This window comes from Chiroxiphia lanceolata, chromosome 3 (assembly GCF_009829145.1).
Source record: "Chiroxiphia lanceolata isolate bChiLan1 chromosome 3, bChiLan1.pri, whole genome shotgun sequence".
NCBI classification, from domain to species: domain Eukaryota; kingdom Metazoa; phylum Chordata; class Aves; order Passeriformes; family Pipridae; genus Chiroxiphia; species Chiroxiphia lanceolata.
In genome coordinates, this window is record NC_045639.1 from 116284629 (window position 1) to 116294812 (window position 10184).

Genomic DNA, 10184 nt, shown 5'->3' on the forward strand with positions numbered 1-10184 from the left:
CCTTCCTGGAGCCCCCCACGGCGAGCAGGTGCTGGCACTGGCTGACCCAGGCCCTCGGTGGTGCTGGTGCGGGGGTCCAGGGATCAATGCTGGGCTGGCCTGGCTGTACCTGGGGCCCTGGGGAGTTTAGGGGGGTCTCACCCACCGGGACGGCCCCGCCCGTGCCGTGACCACGCCCGCATCTCGCCGCCCCGCCCGGCCCCGGTTGAGAAGCGCCGGATCCTGGTTGCCCCGGAGCTGCCCCGGGACGTCCCGCATGGTGCCGAACCCCCCCGGGAAGGGCAGGGCAGGGCCCGGGGCGGGCGGGGCCGCTCCTGGGCCCGGTGGCGGGGCCGGGACGTGGCGGCTACGTGGCCCCAGCGCGGGGCGGGCGGCACCGAGACGCGAGCGGGGCTGGGGGTGTTGGGGGGCGTGCACTGGGTGAGCAGCGCCAGCCGGTCCCGTCCGTGCCAGCGTGTCCCCGCCGCGCTGGGACCGGGGCAGCTCCCGGATCCCCCGCCCCTCTCCTACCGCCGGCTTCCCACGGCCCCGGGACCCCGACCAGCCCAGAGACGCCCCCGACCCCGCCACTCTCGTTCCACTGCAGCCCGAGGTGGTGGGATGAGGAACCCACCGGTGACACTGACCGTGCTGCTGCTGCTGGGGCCGGTGGCACGGGCCGCCCCTAGGACGGGGGGGCACAGGTAGGGGGGTACAGGTATGGAGGGTATGGGTGTGGGGGCACAGGCATGGAGGGTAGAGGTGTGGGGGGCACAGGTAGGGGGGTACAAGTGTGAGGTACAGGTGTGGGAGGCACAGGTGGAGGGCAGAAGAATGGGGGGACATAGTTAAGGGCAGGCAGAGATGTGGGGGTTCATATGGGTGTGGAGGCACAGGTGTGGGTGGGGTGCATGGGGGCCGATGGGCACCTGGGCATGAGGGGGGCACAGGTATAGAGGGGACGTGTGGCTGTGGGTGGGCACAGGGGTCCGGGGGTGCACGGTGAGGGGTGGGACTAAGGGGGCTGTGGGGGCCATGGTTAGGGGGATGTCAGGCCAGCACGGGCAGCCCCCCCAGGGGCACAGGTAACCCCCCATCTCCTGGCCAGGCCTGAGCCCCCCCTGGCCACAATCCTGGATGAGTATCCCGACCTGCTGAGCCTGGAGTTGCCGCTGCTGCCGTGAGTCCCTGCCCTGGAGAGCCCCATGACACCGGGACCCCCACCCCGGCTGGGGCTGTGCATTGAGGGGGGGACAGCAATGGGTGGGGGGTCCGGGCAGTGCCCACCTGCTCCTGGGACAGGGTGGGCCATGGGGCATGGGTGGTGTTGCCCACCCCTGTCCCTGCCCCCCCCAGGCTGCTGCGGGGTGCGGTGCGGAGCCTGGGGCTGCCAGAGCAGGACGTGGAGGCCATGCCACGGGAGCAGGGTGAGACCATGTGGTGTGATGGGGGGCTGAGGGGCTGGTGGGGTCAGGGACCCCAGCCCCACGGTGCCTCTGTGCCCCACAGCCCTGCTCTACCTCATCGTGCTCCATGACCACGACCGGAATGGGCACCTGGATGGGCTGGAGCTGCTACAGCTGCTGGGCACTGTGCTGGCACAGGCTGGGGGGTGGCCGGACCCCGACACGGTGGGTCCCACAGGGATGGTCCTTCGCACCCCACAGAGCCCCCAGGCCAGGCCCTCACCCCCATCCCCTGTCCCTGCAGGTGGCTGCTCTGGTGGACCGAGCCCTGGCGAGGCAGGACCGCAATGGGGATGGGCTGCTGGACGCCCACGAGCTGCTGTCACCTGACCGAGGCCGGGGACCCCTGGGGCAGCCCCCCCTGGAGCCGCAAGCAGGGTCTGAGGCTGTGCCTGAGGAGGGCACGGAGATGGGGGTGAGCAGCCCAGGGCAGGCAGCCCCTGAGACTGGAGCCGCCCAGGCTGGACCCCCTGAGGATGGAGGCATGGAGGGGGATGGAGCCCCCAACGTGGAATCCCCCAGTGCTGAGGCTGTGGAGGCAGAAGAAGCCCCCGAGGCTGAAGCCCACAATAGTGATGTGTCTGATGAAGAGGAAGTCCCTGAGGCTGAAGCCCTTGAGAAGGAGGCAGCCCCAGCATGGAGGGACTCTGGGGAGGGGTAGATGGTGGGGGGCTGTGGGCAGGGCTGAGTGGGGCAACGCCCTGGCTGCTTCCTGACCTGCTCGGGGCACAGAGTGGTGGGGGGTCCCTGTGCCCCCCACCCTGCATCCGGACTGAGGGGCTGGGTCACTGTGGTTATATGGTCTCCCCTGTAACGCATCAGACAGAGAAATAGAGGCTGCTGGTGGCCTTGGCCATGGTCAGTGCACCCCTGGGGCAGTGAGACCCTGGGCAGGGCAGGGGGGGCATAGCTGTTGTGGGGCACGTGGAGCTTTATTGGGGGAGGTGCTGCGTGCAGTGGATACGTGGTGCTCCTGGGTGGTGAGGGGGTCTCCAGGCACAGGCTCAGATGATGCCATCGAAGCCCTGGATCCCGCATTTCCTGCCTGCGATCCGGCAGCCGAAGGTGAGGGCATCCTGCAGGGTCCTCCCTGGGGACGGGGCCCAGGATGAGACGTGGCCGCGCTGTGTCTGCAGCGCAGCTGTGCCATAACTGTGCCAGGCTGAGCCATGGCCACGCCGTGCCCGTGCCGTGTCCGTGCCCACCTTCTGCGAGCGCGAAGATGACAGCGGCGTTGAAGGTGTCCCCGGCCCCCAGCGTGTCCACGAGGGTCTCTGGGGGGAAGGCGTCCGAGTGCACGAGCTTCCCATCGGGCCCCACGGCGTCGGCCCCCTCCTCGGCCCAGGCGCAGATCAGTGTGGCCCTGGGGGGGTGTGGGGTGTGTGTGGGGCTCACCATGCACTCCCCAGCCCTCCCGGCCCCCCATGCGCCCCCCATACCCTGACTGGATGCGCCCCCGCAACCCCCGCAGCGCCTCAGGGGCCGAGCGGTACCCGAAGTGCTGGGCCAGGTCCTTGCTGATGAACACCTGCACGAGAGGGGCTGGGGCGGGGGGCAGCCCCCGGCTCCCCCAGCCAGGCAGGGATGGACCTGCATGCCAGGGCTGCCCCCAGACCCCAATCACACCCCCAGATCCCGACGACACCCCCAGACCCCAATCACATCCCCAGAGCCCGACGACACCCCCAGACCCCAATCACACGCCCAGAGCCCTTACACCCCCTGACTCTGACTCCCTTACACTCCCCAGACCGCAATCGCACCCCCCCACTCTGACCACACTCCCAGTCTCCGACTGTGCTCCCCAGACCCTGGGTACACCCCCAGACCCCACTCCTGCACCCCTCGAGCCCGGATCGCGACCCCCAGCGCCCCTGGCCCCGACTCCGGGTGCAGCCGCCCCTTGGCCCCGCCCACGAGCCGTAGGTCCCGCCCCCTTATCCCGGCCCCCCCCCCCCCCCCCTGGGCCCCGCCCCGCACCACTTGGCCCCGCCCCATCAGCGGCAGCAGCTCCTCCCGGGGCTTCTCCACTTCCACCGAGATCCGGACCCGCTGTCCCGGTGCCGCCGCCAGGTTGTGCCGCTCCACCCGCTCCAGCATCGCCTCCTGCTCCGCCGCGTTCCGGGCCTGCGGGCACGGGCACGACTCCGCCACCGCCGGGGGTTCGCCGGCCCCGGGGAGCCCCCCACTCCCGGGATGCTCCGCCCTCTTGGGATGCTCCCCAGCCCGAGGAGTCCCCCCAGCCCCGGGCTCGCCCACAGTCCCAGGGAATCCCCCTCCGGCCCCGGGGGTCCCTCTAGCCCCAAGGATCCCCACAGCCCCAGGCTCACCTCAAAGTGGATCCACTTGTACTGGGAGAGGTCGACCCGCTCGAAGTCGCGGGCCGTCACATCGGGCAGGTTCCTGCGGGACGGGCGCCAGGTGGGGCAGGGGACCCCCAGCCTGGCACGCGGCCGGGGGCGAAGGGCAGTGCCAGGGGCTGTGCAGGGCCCCACGCTGCCGGGACAGAGGTCCCAGGGGTGACACTGCCCTGGTGAATCATTAATTGATGGCATCTGGGACCCTGAGCTCGACTCGAAGGGCAGCGCAGCGGTGGCCAGGCCGGGGCCGCGGTTCAGCGATGCCCAACAGCCCCTGACCCTTCGGCACGGCCGAGAGAGCACCGGGCAGGTGCCATGGCGGTGTCGGGTGTCCCCATGGGGCCGTGCCCGCTGCCCCGCGCCCCAGAACGTGTGGTCATGTGGGGATGTCACCGCCAATGCCGGCGGCGGCACAGGCGGTGAACGGGGGGCTGCAGGGACCACTGACGGGGCTACAGGGAGTCAGGCAGCGGGACCCGCGCCTGTGTAACCCCGAGCTGGCACAGCCCGGCTGCCCGCAGGTGCCGGGCCCTTACGTGTCGTGCAGGACGATGGTGCGGGAGCCGCTGGAGGCGTTGACGATGCAGCAGGCGCAGGGCACGTCCCCGCGGGTCTGCCAGGCAACGTGCGCCGTGTCCACCCCCCGGCGCTGGAAATCCGCCGCGATGAAGCTTCGGGGGACAGAGAGCGGGGTGAGGCGCCCGCACATCCCCGGGAGGGGCGGGACGGTGCGGGTGCCCCGGCGGGGACAGGCGGACAGCGGGGGGACCGCGGCAACGGCATCGCGCCGCGGGTCGAGGCTGCCGGTGGAGTAACACGGAGAGGGCGGTGGAGTGTCAGGGCGGGGCGGCCCCGTGCCCAGTGCTGGGGGGTCCCCGCACCCCACTTACTCGGCGGCGGGGCCGGGGGCCAGCGAGCCCATGAAGGCGCAGGGGGCTCCCAGCAGCGCCAGCACCGTGCAGGAGTTGGAGGCGTTCCCGCCCCGCTGCCACCGCTGTGACACGCACCTGTGGGGGACAGGAGGCTGCGGTGGGCGCGGGGCCGGCTTGGGAGGCACCGGTGGAGCCGCCCCCGTTGGCGGTACCTGGTGTCGGAGTCCTCGGCCGGGAAAGTCTCCACCACGCTGATGATGTCCAGGCACACCAGCCCCACGCACAGGATCCGCCGCTCGCCCGCGGCGCCGCCCGCCCGCGCCGCCATCCCGGACCGCTGCGGTGCGGGACTGGGAACGGGAGCGGGATCGGGACGAGGACCGGGCACAGTCCCGGGACGGCCGGCCTGGCCACGCCCTCGGCCACGCCCCCATCCCCAGCACCGCCAATCAGCACCCGCTGCCGCGCCGGGCCCTCGATGGGCGGGGCGAGAGTTGGGCGTGGTCGTGTGGGTCACGCCCCCAGTGCGCCCCGCCCCCGCCCCGCGTGCACATAACGGGCGGGAAAGGACAGACATACCCCAAACACTCACCCCACACCCACCCACCCCACACACACCCACCCCCCACACACACACCCACCCCAGGGACAGACACCCCCAAACACTCACCCCACACACACCCACCCCCCACACACACACCCCACACACACCCACACACCCCAGGGACAGACACCCCCAAACACTCACCCCACACCCACCCCAGGGACAGACACCCCCAAACACTCACCCCACACACACCCACCCCCTCCACACCCACCCCCCTCACCCCACACGGACAAACATATCCAGCTCGCGTGCCCTTTGGACACACGGACACACGGACAGGGACACACAGACACTCTGTGTGGCAGCCCCCGGTGAGGGACTGGGACCTGCCGACCCTTTGCGCAACAAAGGGCCCGAGGACCTGTGGCCTGGCCAGCTGAGGGACACTCGGGGACAGCGGGAGCTGAGCGTTCCAGGCTTTGGACACAGCCGGGTGAGGCACCCTCGGGGACAGCGGGAGCCGAACATTCCAGACTTTCCCGTGCTCAGACCGTGAGGGGATAAATGCTCAGGGGTTCCTTTGTTCGGGGTCCCTCCTTGGCGGCACCAGCTCGAGCTGTTTTGTTGTTTGTTTTTTTTTACTTAGTTATTGCATCAAGATTAAATCATTTCAAGGACTGAGGCGTCTGAGACTCTGCGATGGGAAGGCTGGGACTGAGCTGGTGAGGGGAACTGGTCTGACTGGGCAGTGTGGGGGGTGCAGCTGTGAAGGGGCCTCGGTCCCAGCTCCGGTGGGATGGGTGTGGCTGCTGGGGCAGCTCCGGGATGGTTGGACAGGGAAGTTTCTTTAACAGTTTGGCCACCCAGGTGCGGCCCCGGGCCACCCGCTTTGGAGCCTCCCTGCTCCAAACCCCCACCTGCTGGCACCGGGTGAGCTCACCGGGATCTTTGGAGCAGCCAAAGGGATTCTCAAAATTCCCTGAGCAGATTCAACGTCAGTGATCAAGGTTTGTTATTAAACTGCTCCGATTCCCTCAGTCTCTCCGTGGGTGCAGCATTTTGTAGGGTGGGGGGAGTCCCTGCAGGGGTCGAGTGTGGGAGCGTGGCCTGAGCAGCGTGAGGGGAAATGGGGGGATTGGGGGCTCGCCCAAGGCCTGCAGGGGGTGGGGATCCCTCGTAAGCCACGCAGGGAGCTGAAGTTAAGGGGGGGTTATGACTATTTTTAGCACATCCAGCACAGCAGAGGGGATGCTCTTGGCCAAGGTTGTGCAATTGGGAATGTTGGGGATGATTTGAGGCTTCACTGACCCTGGGAGAGAGAGAGAGAAAAGATTGATGGGAGAGTTGAAGCATTTGAGAAGATTAAGAGGGAAACTGTTTAAAACCCTGGGCTCTGTGCGTGCTACAGACGGTGTTTAACATCTAGTGACTCCCTCAAGACGCTTCAAGAGTTTCCTTTGCAGCAAAGAGCCGGTTGGTGCCCAGACACAACACCCAGGGAAGGAGCTGGTCACTTGAGGTCGCTGTTGTGTGCGCGTGGGATCTCCTCAAAAAGAGGGATCCGGGGACATCCAGAGGCGCCTCAGCTGCAGCCCGTGCTGTTTGTACCCGTTTGGAGGGGGTGTTGGGGTGTGAGGTTGAAATCCCACACCAGGAGCGGGTTCTCCAGACCAGCGGGTTTGGGGTGTGTGTGAGATCCCTGTGCTTGTAACGGTGGTAGCTCCGTGTGTGTTTCTAAAAAAATATTCCTAAAAGCACATTTTCCTACGTGTATGTTTCTGTTGGGTAAGTGGATGGTGAAGAACGCAAAAGAATGGGTAGAACTGCTGTGATTGTTCTCAAGGAATTGCTGTGTTCTGTCTGCAACTGGAGGCTTCCCCTGGGCCTGGTTTGCTGCTTGGGTCCGGCAGGAGGAGACTGTTTGAATTTTCACGTTAATGTTATTTATATTAAGTAACATTATGTATAAATATTTATATTAAACACTTTCATTTCCTTCCAGGAGGACGATCTGCAGAGTCCTGCCCGAGCAGGAGAGGGGCTGTGGTGCCTGATGGTTTGTACGGCCCCTCTGGGGAGAAGGGAAGGAAAAGGCTTTTGCTACTTTAAAAAAAAAAAAAAAGTAAATGAGAAAATGGTTTTAAAGCTCTGTTGTGATTTTACGGAGGTTGAGGGTTCAGCCCCTTGGATCTGCAGAGGATTTTGGCACTTAATGCCCTGCACTCCAGGTATAAAATTCCTGGGCCAATCAACTAAACCTCTGGGTGAGGCAAACAAGGACTATCAGTTAGGTGAGGAAAAGGAGAAGAGGCTGCAGGCAGAGGGGCTGCTGAGTTTGATTGGGTTGGAAAGGTTCAGGCAGAGCTTTGGGATGTGCACGAGAGAGAGAGAGAAAATCTTATGGGAAAAATTGCAGGATGGAGAACCCGTAACATCTTCAGAAACAGTCTTGTAACTCAGAATTTTCCTGTCTAGTGCAGGAGTTGAGTGAATGGGTCTTTTGTTCTGACAAAGAGCAAGACAGTAACGTTTGCACTGACATCTGATGACGAGGAAGTGACATTACGACCCTTCATTAAAACTGGTGATTGTTGGGGTCACTAAACTGCCACTAAACCAGAGCCATCTGCCAAATCTCAGCCTCAGCAACCCAAAGATCAAAGTTGGCCAGTAAATCAGGGGAGCCTGAAATCCAGCAAGTGGAATCCCATCAATGCACCCCATACATTTGGACTCCTGTTGGTCCTGGCCAGCAATTAATAACATTTCTAATAGATCCTGGAATGCAACATTCAGTATTAACGCAGTGGGGGGGGCTGAGGAGCCCTGTGTGTGACCCAGGCAGCAAAGAGTTAAAATCACTGGAGTAAACAGAGCAAGTGTTATCTGCCTAAAATCACTGGAGTAAACAGAGCAAGTGTTATCTGCCGAGCTGCTGAGCTCAGTTTATGGCTCCTGGGTGAGAAGTGAAGTCTTAACCCTAAAGGAAATCCAGAGCCTGCAGCGTGCTGCTGCAATCCCTGGCTCGGGGATTGCTGGGGTATCTCAGAGCTGGATTTTTGCTGCAGCACGAAATGGAATTTCTGAAGTTGTGGCTGATTTGGCTCCTCTAAGAGCTGCAGAACCCAACACCACAACCCAACAGCCACCCACGTGCCTGGGCAGTGGTGGGGGTCTCACAGTCCCCCTCGAATTCTCCTGTCTGGGCAGTTTTTTACAGGCAGTTAAATGCCAGTGCTGCACCTTTAACCGCTGCTGTGACAAATCTGGTGGAGGTGGTCACTCAGATTCAGAGTGTCCTGCTCATGGATGGCAACCCAAGATGTGAAAGATGAGTCTTGTACGATTCCCTGCTGGAAACAGGACAGGGCTGGATTGGTGCTTGCCTGGAAGGGAGGGCAGGACACCTTTATCAGAGCCCACAGGGGCACAAACCTTCACCACAGCACAGGCTGCACTTGTGGAACTCTCACAAGCAGCCTCACTCCCTCAGGGCGTGGAATTCATGGGAGGAGACCCCCCTGGAAAGGCGGGGGAAGCAACAACAGCAGCGAAGCAAAGGGTTCATGAAACAGAAGCTGAGGTTCCACCTGAGAGGCACCAAGTCCAGGCTGTTGAACTCGAGCCACTCAGGGGGAACCTGCCCGGCCCCCCCGAGAACCGTGGGGGTTGATTTTTCCAGGGATGAACCAGCACAGCCCCACTGAAGGTCCAAGGTCAGCCCTGAGGGTGACCCCCCTCAGGAGCCCAACACTTGGGTCCTACCAGCCCCGAGGGGGACCCAGCCAGAGGATTTGTGTGACACAGGAACCAGGAAAGCCAGGGAGAGGTGAGAGTCCCTCTGCCTCGGGCCCTTTTGACTTCTGGGTTTCTTTTGTGGTACTGAACCAGCACCGATGGATTGTTCCTTCTATTTAATAATTGGTCTGTAGTGGGCAAAACTTTCACTTTTTGTTTAACAGGAACCTTCTAACAGATGACATCGAGCTGTGTGGAACTGCTGAAACCTTTAACTGCCCCCATAACTGCCTGTATTATCAGTTTATTAATTTTTGTGCCTTTTTTGCGTTATTAATATCACCTTGTTGAGGACCAAATATTAGTCAGATTTTGTAAGACAGACCACTATATGTATTCCTTGTTTGATTTTTGCTAAGTTTATCTTGTCTTTTTACTGGGAAAAAAAAAAAAAAAGAAGAATGGTATAAAGAAGAAGAATGGTGGGTAAAGCTTTTGCTTTTATCCTATGGATGTATAACTTTGTCTCGAGGAATCGAGAATTGGGGAATTCAACTAAATTTAGCCTGGGAGTCGATACAAGGATTTATACGTGTTTGAGATCGTACAAATATGTATTGACCTTCCATGTTCTGCCTCAGAAGGCTTTATATCTGTCATGATTTGGTTGAATTTTTAAACCAAAGGAGATGTTACACGGGAAATGGATGAGCCCCCCTGCCCAGCCCAGAAGGAAGGACAGCCACGGACCACAAATGGGACACAGCTAAAGTACAAAAAGCACTTTACCAGCTCTCACACAACTCCACCTGTAACCATTTTGGAAACCAAATATGTTACCAGTCATTAGACTTTCCAGAGTAAATCGGAGACTTGTATTCCCGCTGGAACACGTCTGATGCACTGCTGGGTTTCCTGCTGTGTGTCCCAAGGGCTTTTGACATTTCCTCACCTCTTTTATTTATGCTGAGCAAGATGGTAACTGTAGCACGTTCTGCACCACACACGCTTCTCATCTGGGGGTGCGACTCAGTGCTGCAAAGGAAGGTGACGAGGGTGATTTGCTCACTGAAATAAAAAGAAAAAAAAAAAAAAGCAAGCAACCTGGGATGACAGGGATAATACAACCAAATTCGAAATGGGTCAGAGCTTCCCTTATGTCCCCAACAAACGCAAAGCCACAGTTTTTGGTTTTTGTCAGGATTAGATCACGATGGAGCTG

At 61.6% G+C, this 10184-nt stretch overlaps 2 protein-coding genes and 1 long non-coding RNA gene across 4 annotated transcripts; 2 read left to right on the plus strand and 1 right to left on the minus strand.

Annotated features, from left to right (window-relative positions):
* The first annotated feature begins 600 nt into the window (after window positions 1–600).
* Window positions 601–2282, plus strand: CGREF1 (cell growth regulator with EF-hand domain 1). The gene is made up of 5 exons (XM_032682265.1): window positions 601–683; window positions 1088–1159; window positions 1336–1406; window positions 1489–1610; window positions 1690–2282. The coding sequence occupies exons 1-5, from the start codon at window positions 601–603 to the stop codon at window positions 2104–2106; spliced, it is 765 nt and encodes a 254-aa protein (XP_032538156.1). The 3' UTR covers window positions 2107–2282.
* A 1-nt stretch (window position 2283) lies between these two features.
* KHK (ketohexokinase) lies at window positions 2284–5100 on the minus strand. 2 transcript variants are annotated; one of them, XM_032682925.1, is made up of 8 exons: window positions 4890–5100; window positions 4696–4812; window positions 4342–4476; window positions 3776–3848; window positions 3426–3572; window positions 2885–2973; window positions 2651–2808; window positions 2284–2535 (listed from the first exon to the last, which is right to left on the minus strand). In XM_032682925.1, exons 1-8 carry the CDS (start codon window positions 5003–5005, stop codon window positions 2450–2452), a joined length of 921 nt encoding a protein of 306 aa, XP_032538816.1. In that variant the 5' UTR covers window positions 5006–5100; the 3' UTR covers window positions 2284–2449. The 2 variants fall into 2 exon arrangements, with proteins under 2 accessions (XP_032538816.1, XP_032538817.1); XM_032682926.1 differs by lacking the exon at window positions 4696–4812 and having other exon boundaries at window positions 4890–5068.
* Window positions 5101–5494: 394 nt separating this feature from the next.
* LOC116785240 lies at window positions 5495–9400 on the plus strand. The gene is made up of 3 exons (XR_004356444.1): window positions 5495–5717; window positions 5871–5946; window positions 7227–9400. It is a non-coding gene; the product is annotated as an uncharacterized LOC116785240 (long non-coding RNA).
* The last annotated feature ends 784 nt before the right edge of the window (window positions 9401–10184 follow it).

Excerpts from the sequence above, each read along its gene's own strand:
- KHK (XM_032682925.1), bottom strand. The coding sequence starts at position 5,005 with ATGGCGGCGCGGGCGGGCGGCGCCGCGGGCGAGCGGCGGATCCTGTGC. Across the intron at positions 3,573-3,775 it reads ACAAGTGGATCCACTTTGAG|GCCCGGAACGCGGCGGAGCA; the intron begins GTGAGCCTGGGG and ends CCGTGCCCGCAG. Across the intron at positions 2,809-2,884 it reads CGGGGGCGCATCCAGTCAGG|GGCCACACTGATCTGCGCCT; the intron begins GTATGGGGGGCG and ends ACACCCCCCCAG.
- CGREF1 (XM_032682265.1), top strand. The coding sequence starts at position 601 with ATGAGGAACCCACCGGTGACACTGACCGTGCTGCTGCTGCTGGGGCCG. Across the intron at positions 684-1,087 it reads CCTAGGACGGGGGGGCACAG|GCCTGAGCCCCCCCTGGCCA; the intron begins GTAGGGGGGTAC and ends TCTCCTGGCCAG. Across the intron at positions 1,407-1,488 it reads GGCCATGCCACGGGAGCAGG|CCCTGCTCTACCTCATCGTG; the intron begins GTGAGACCATGT and ends TGTGCCCCACAG.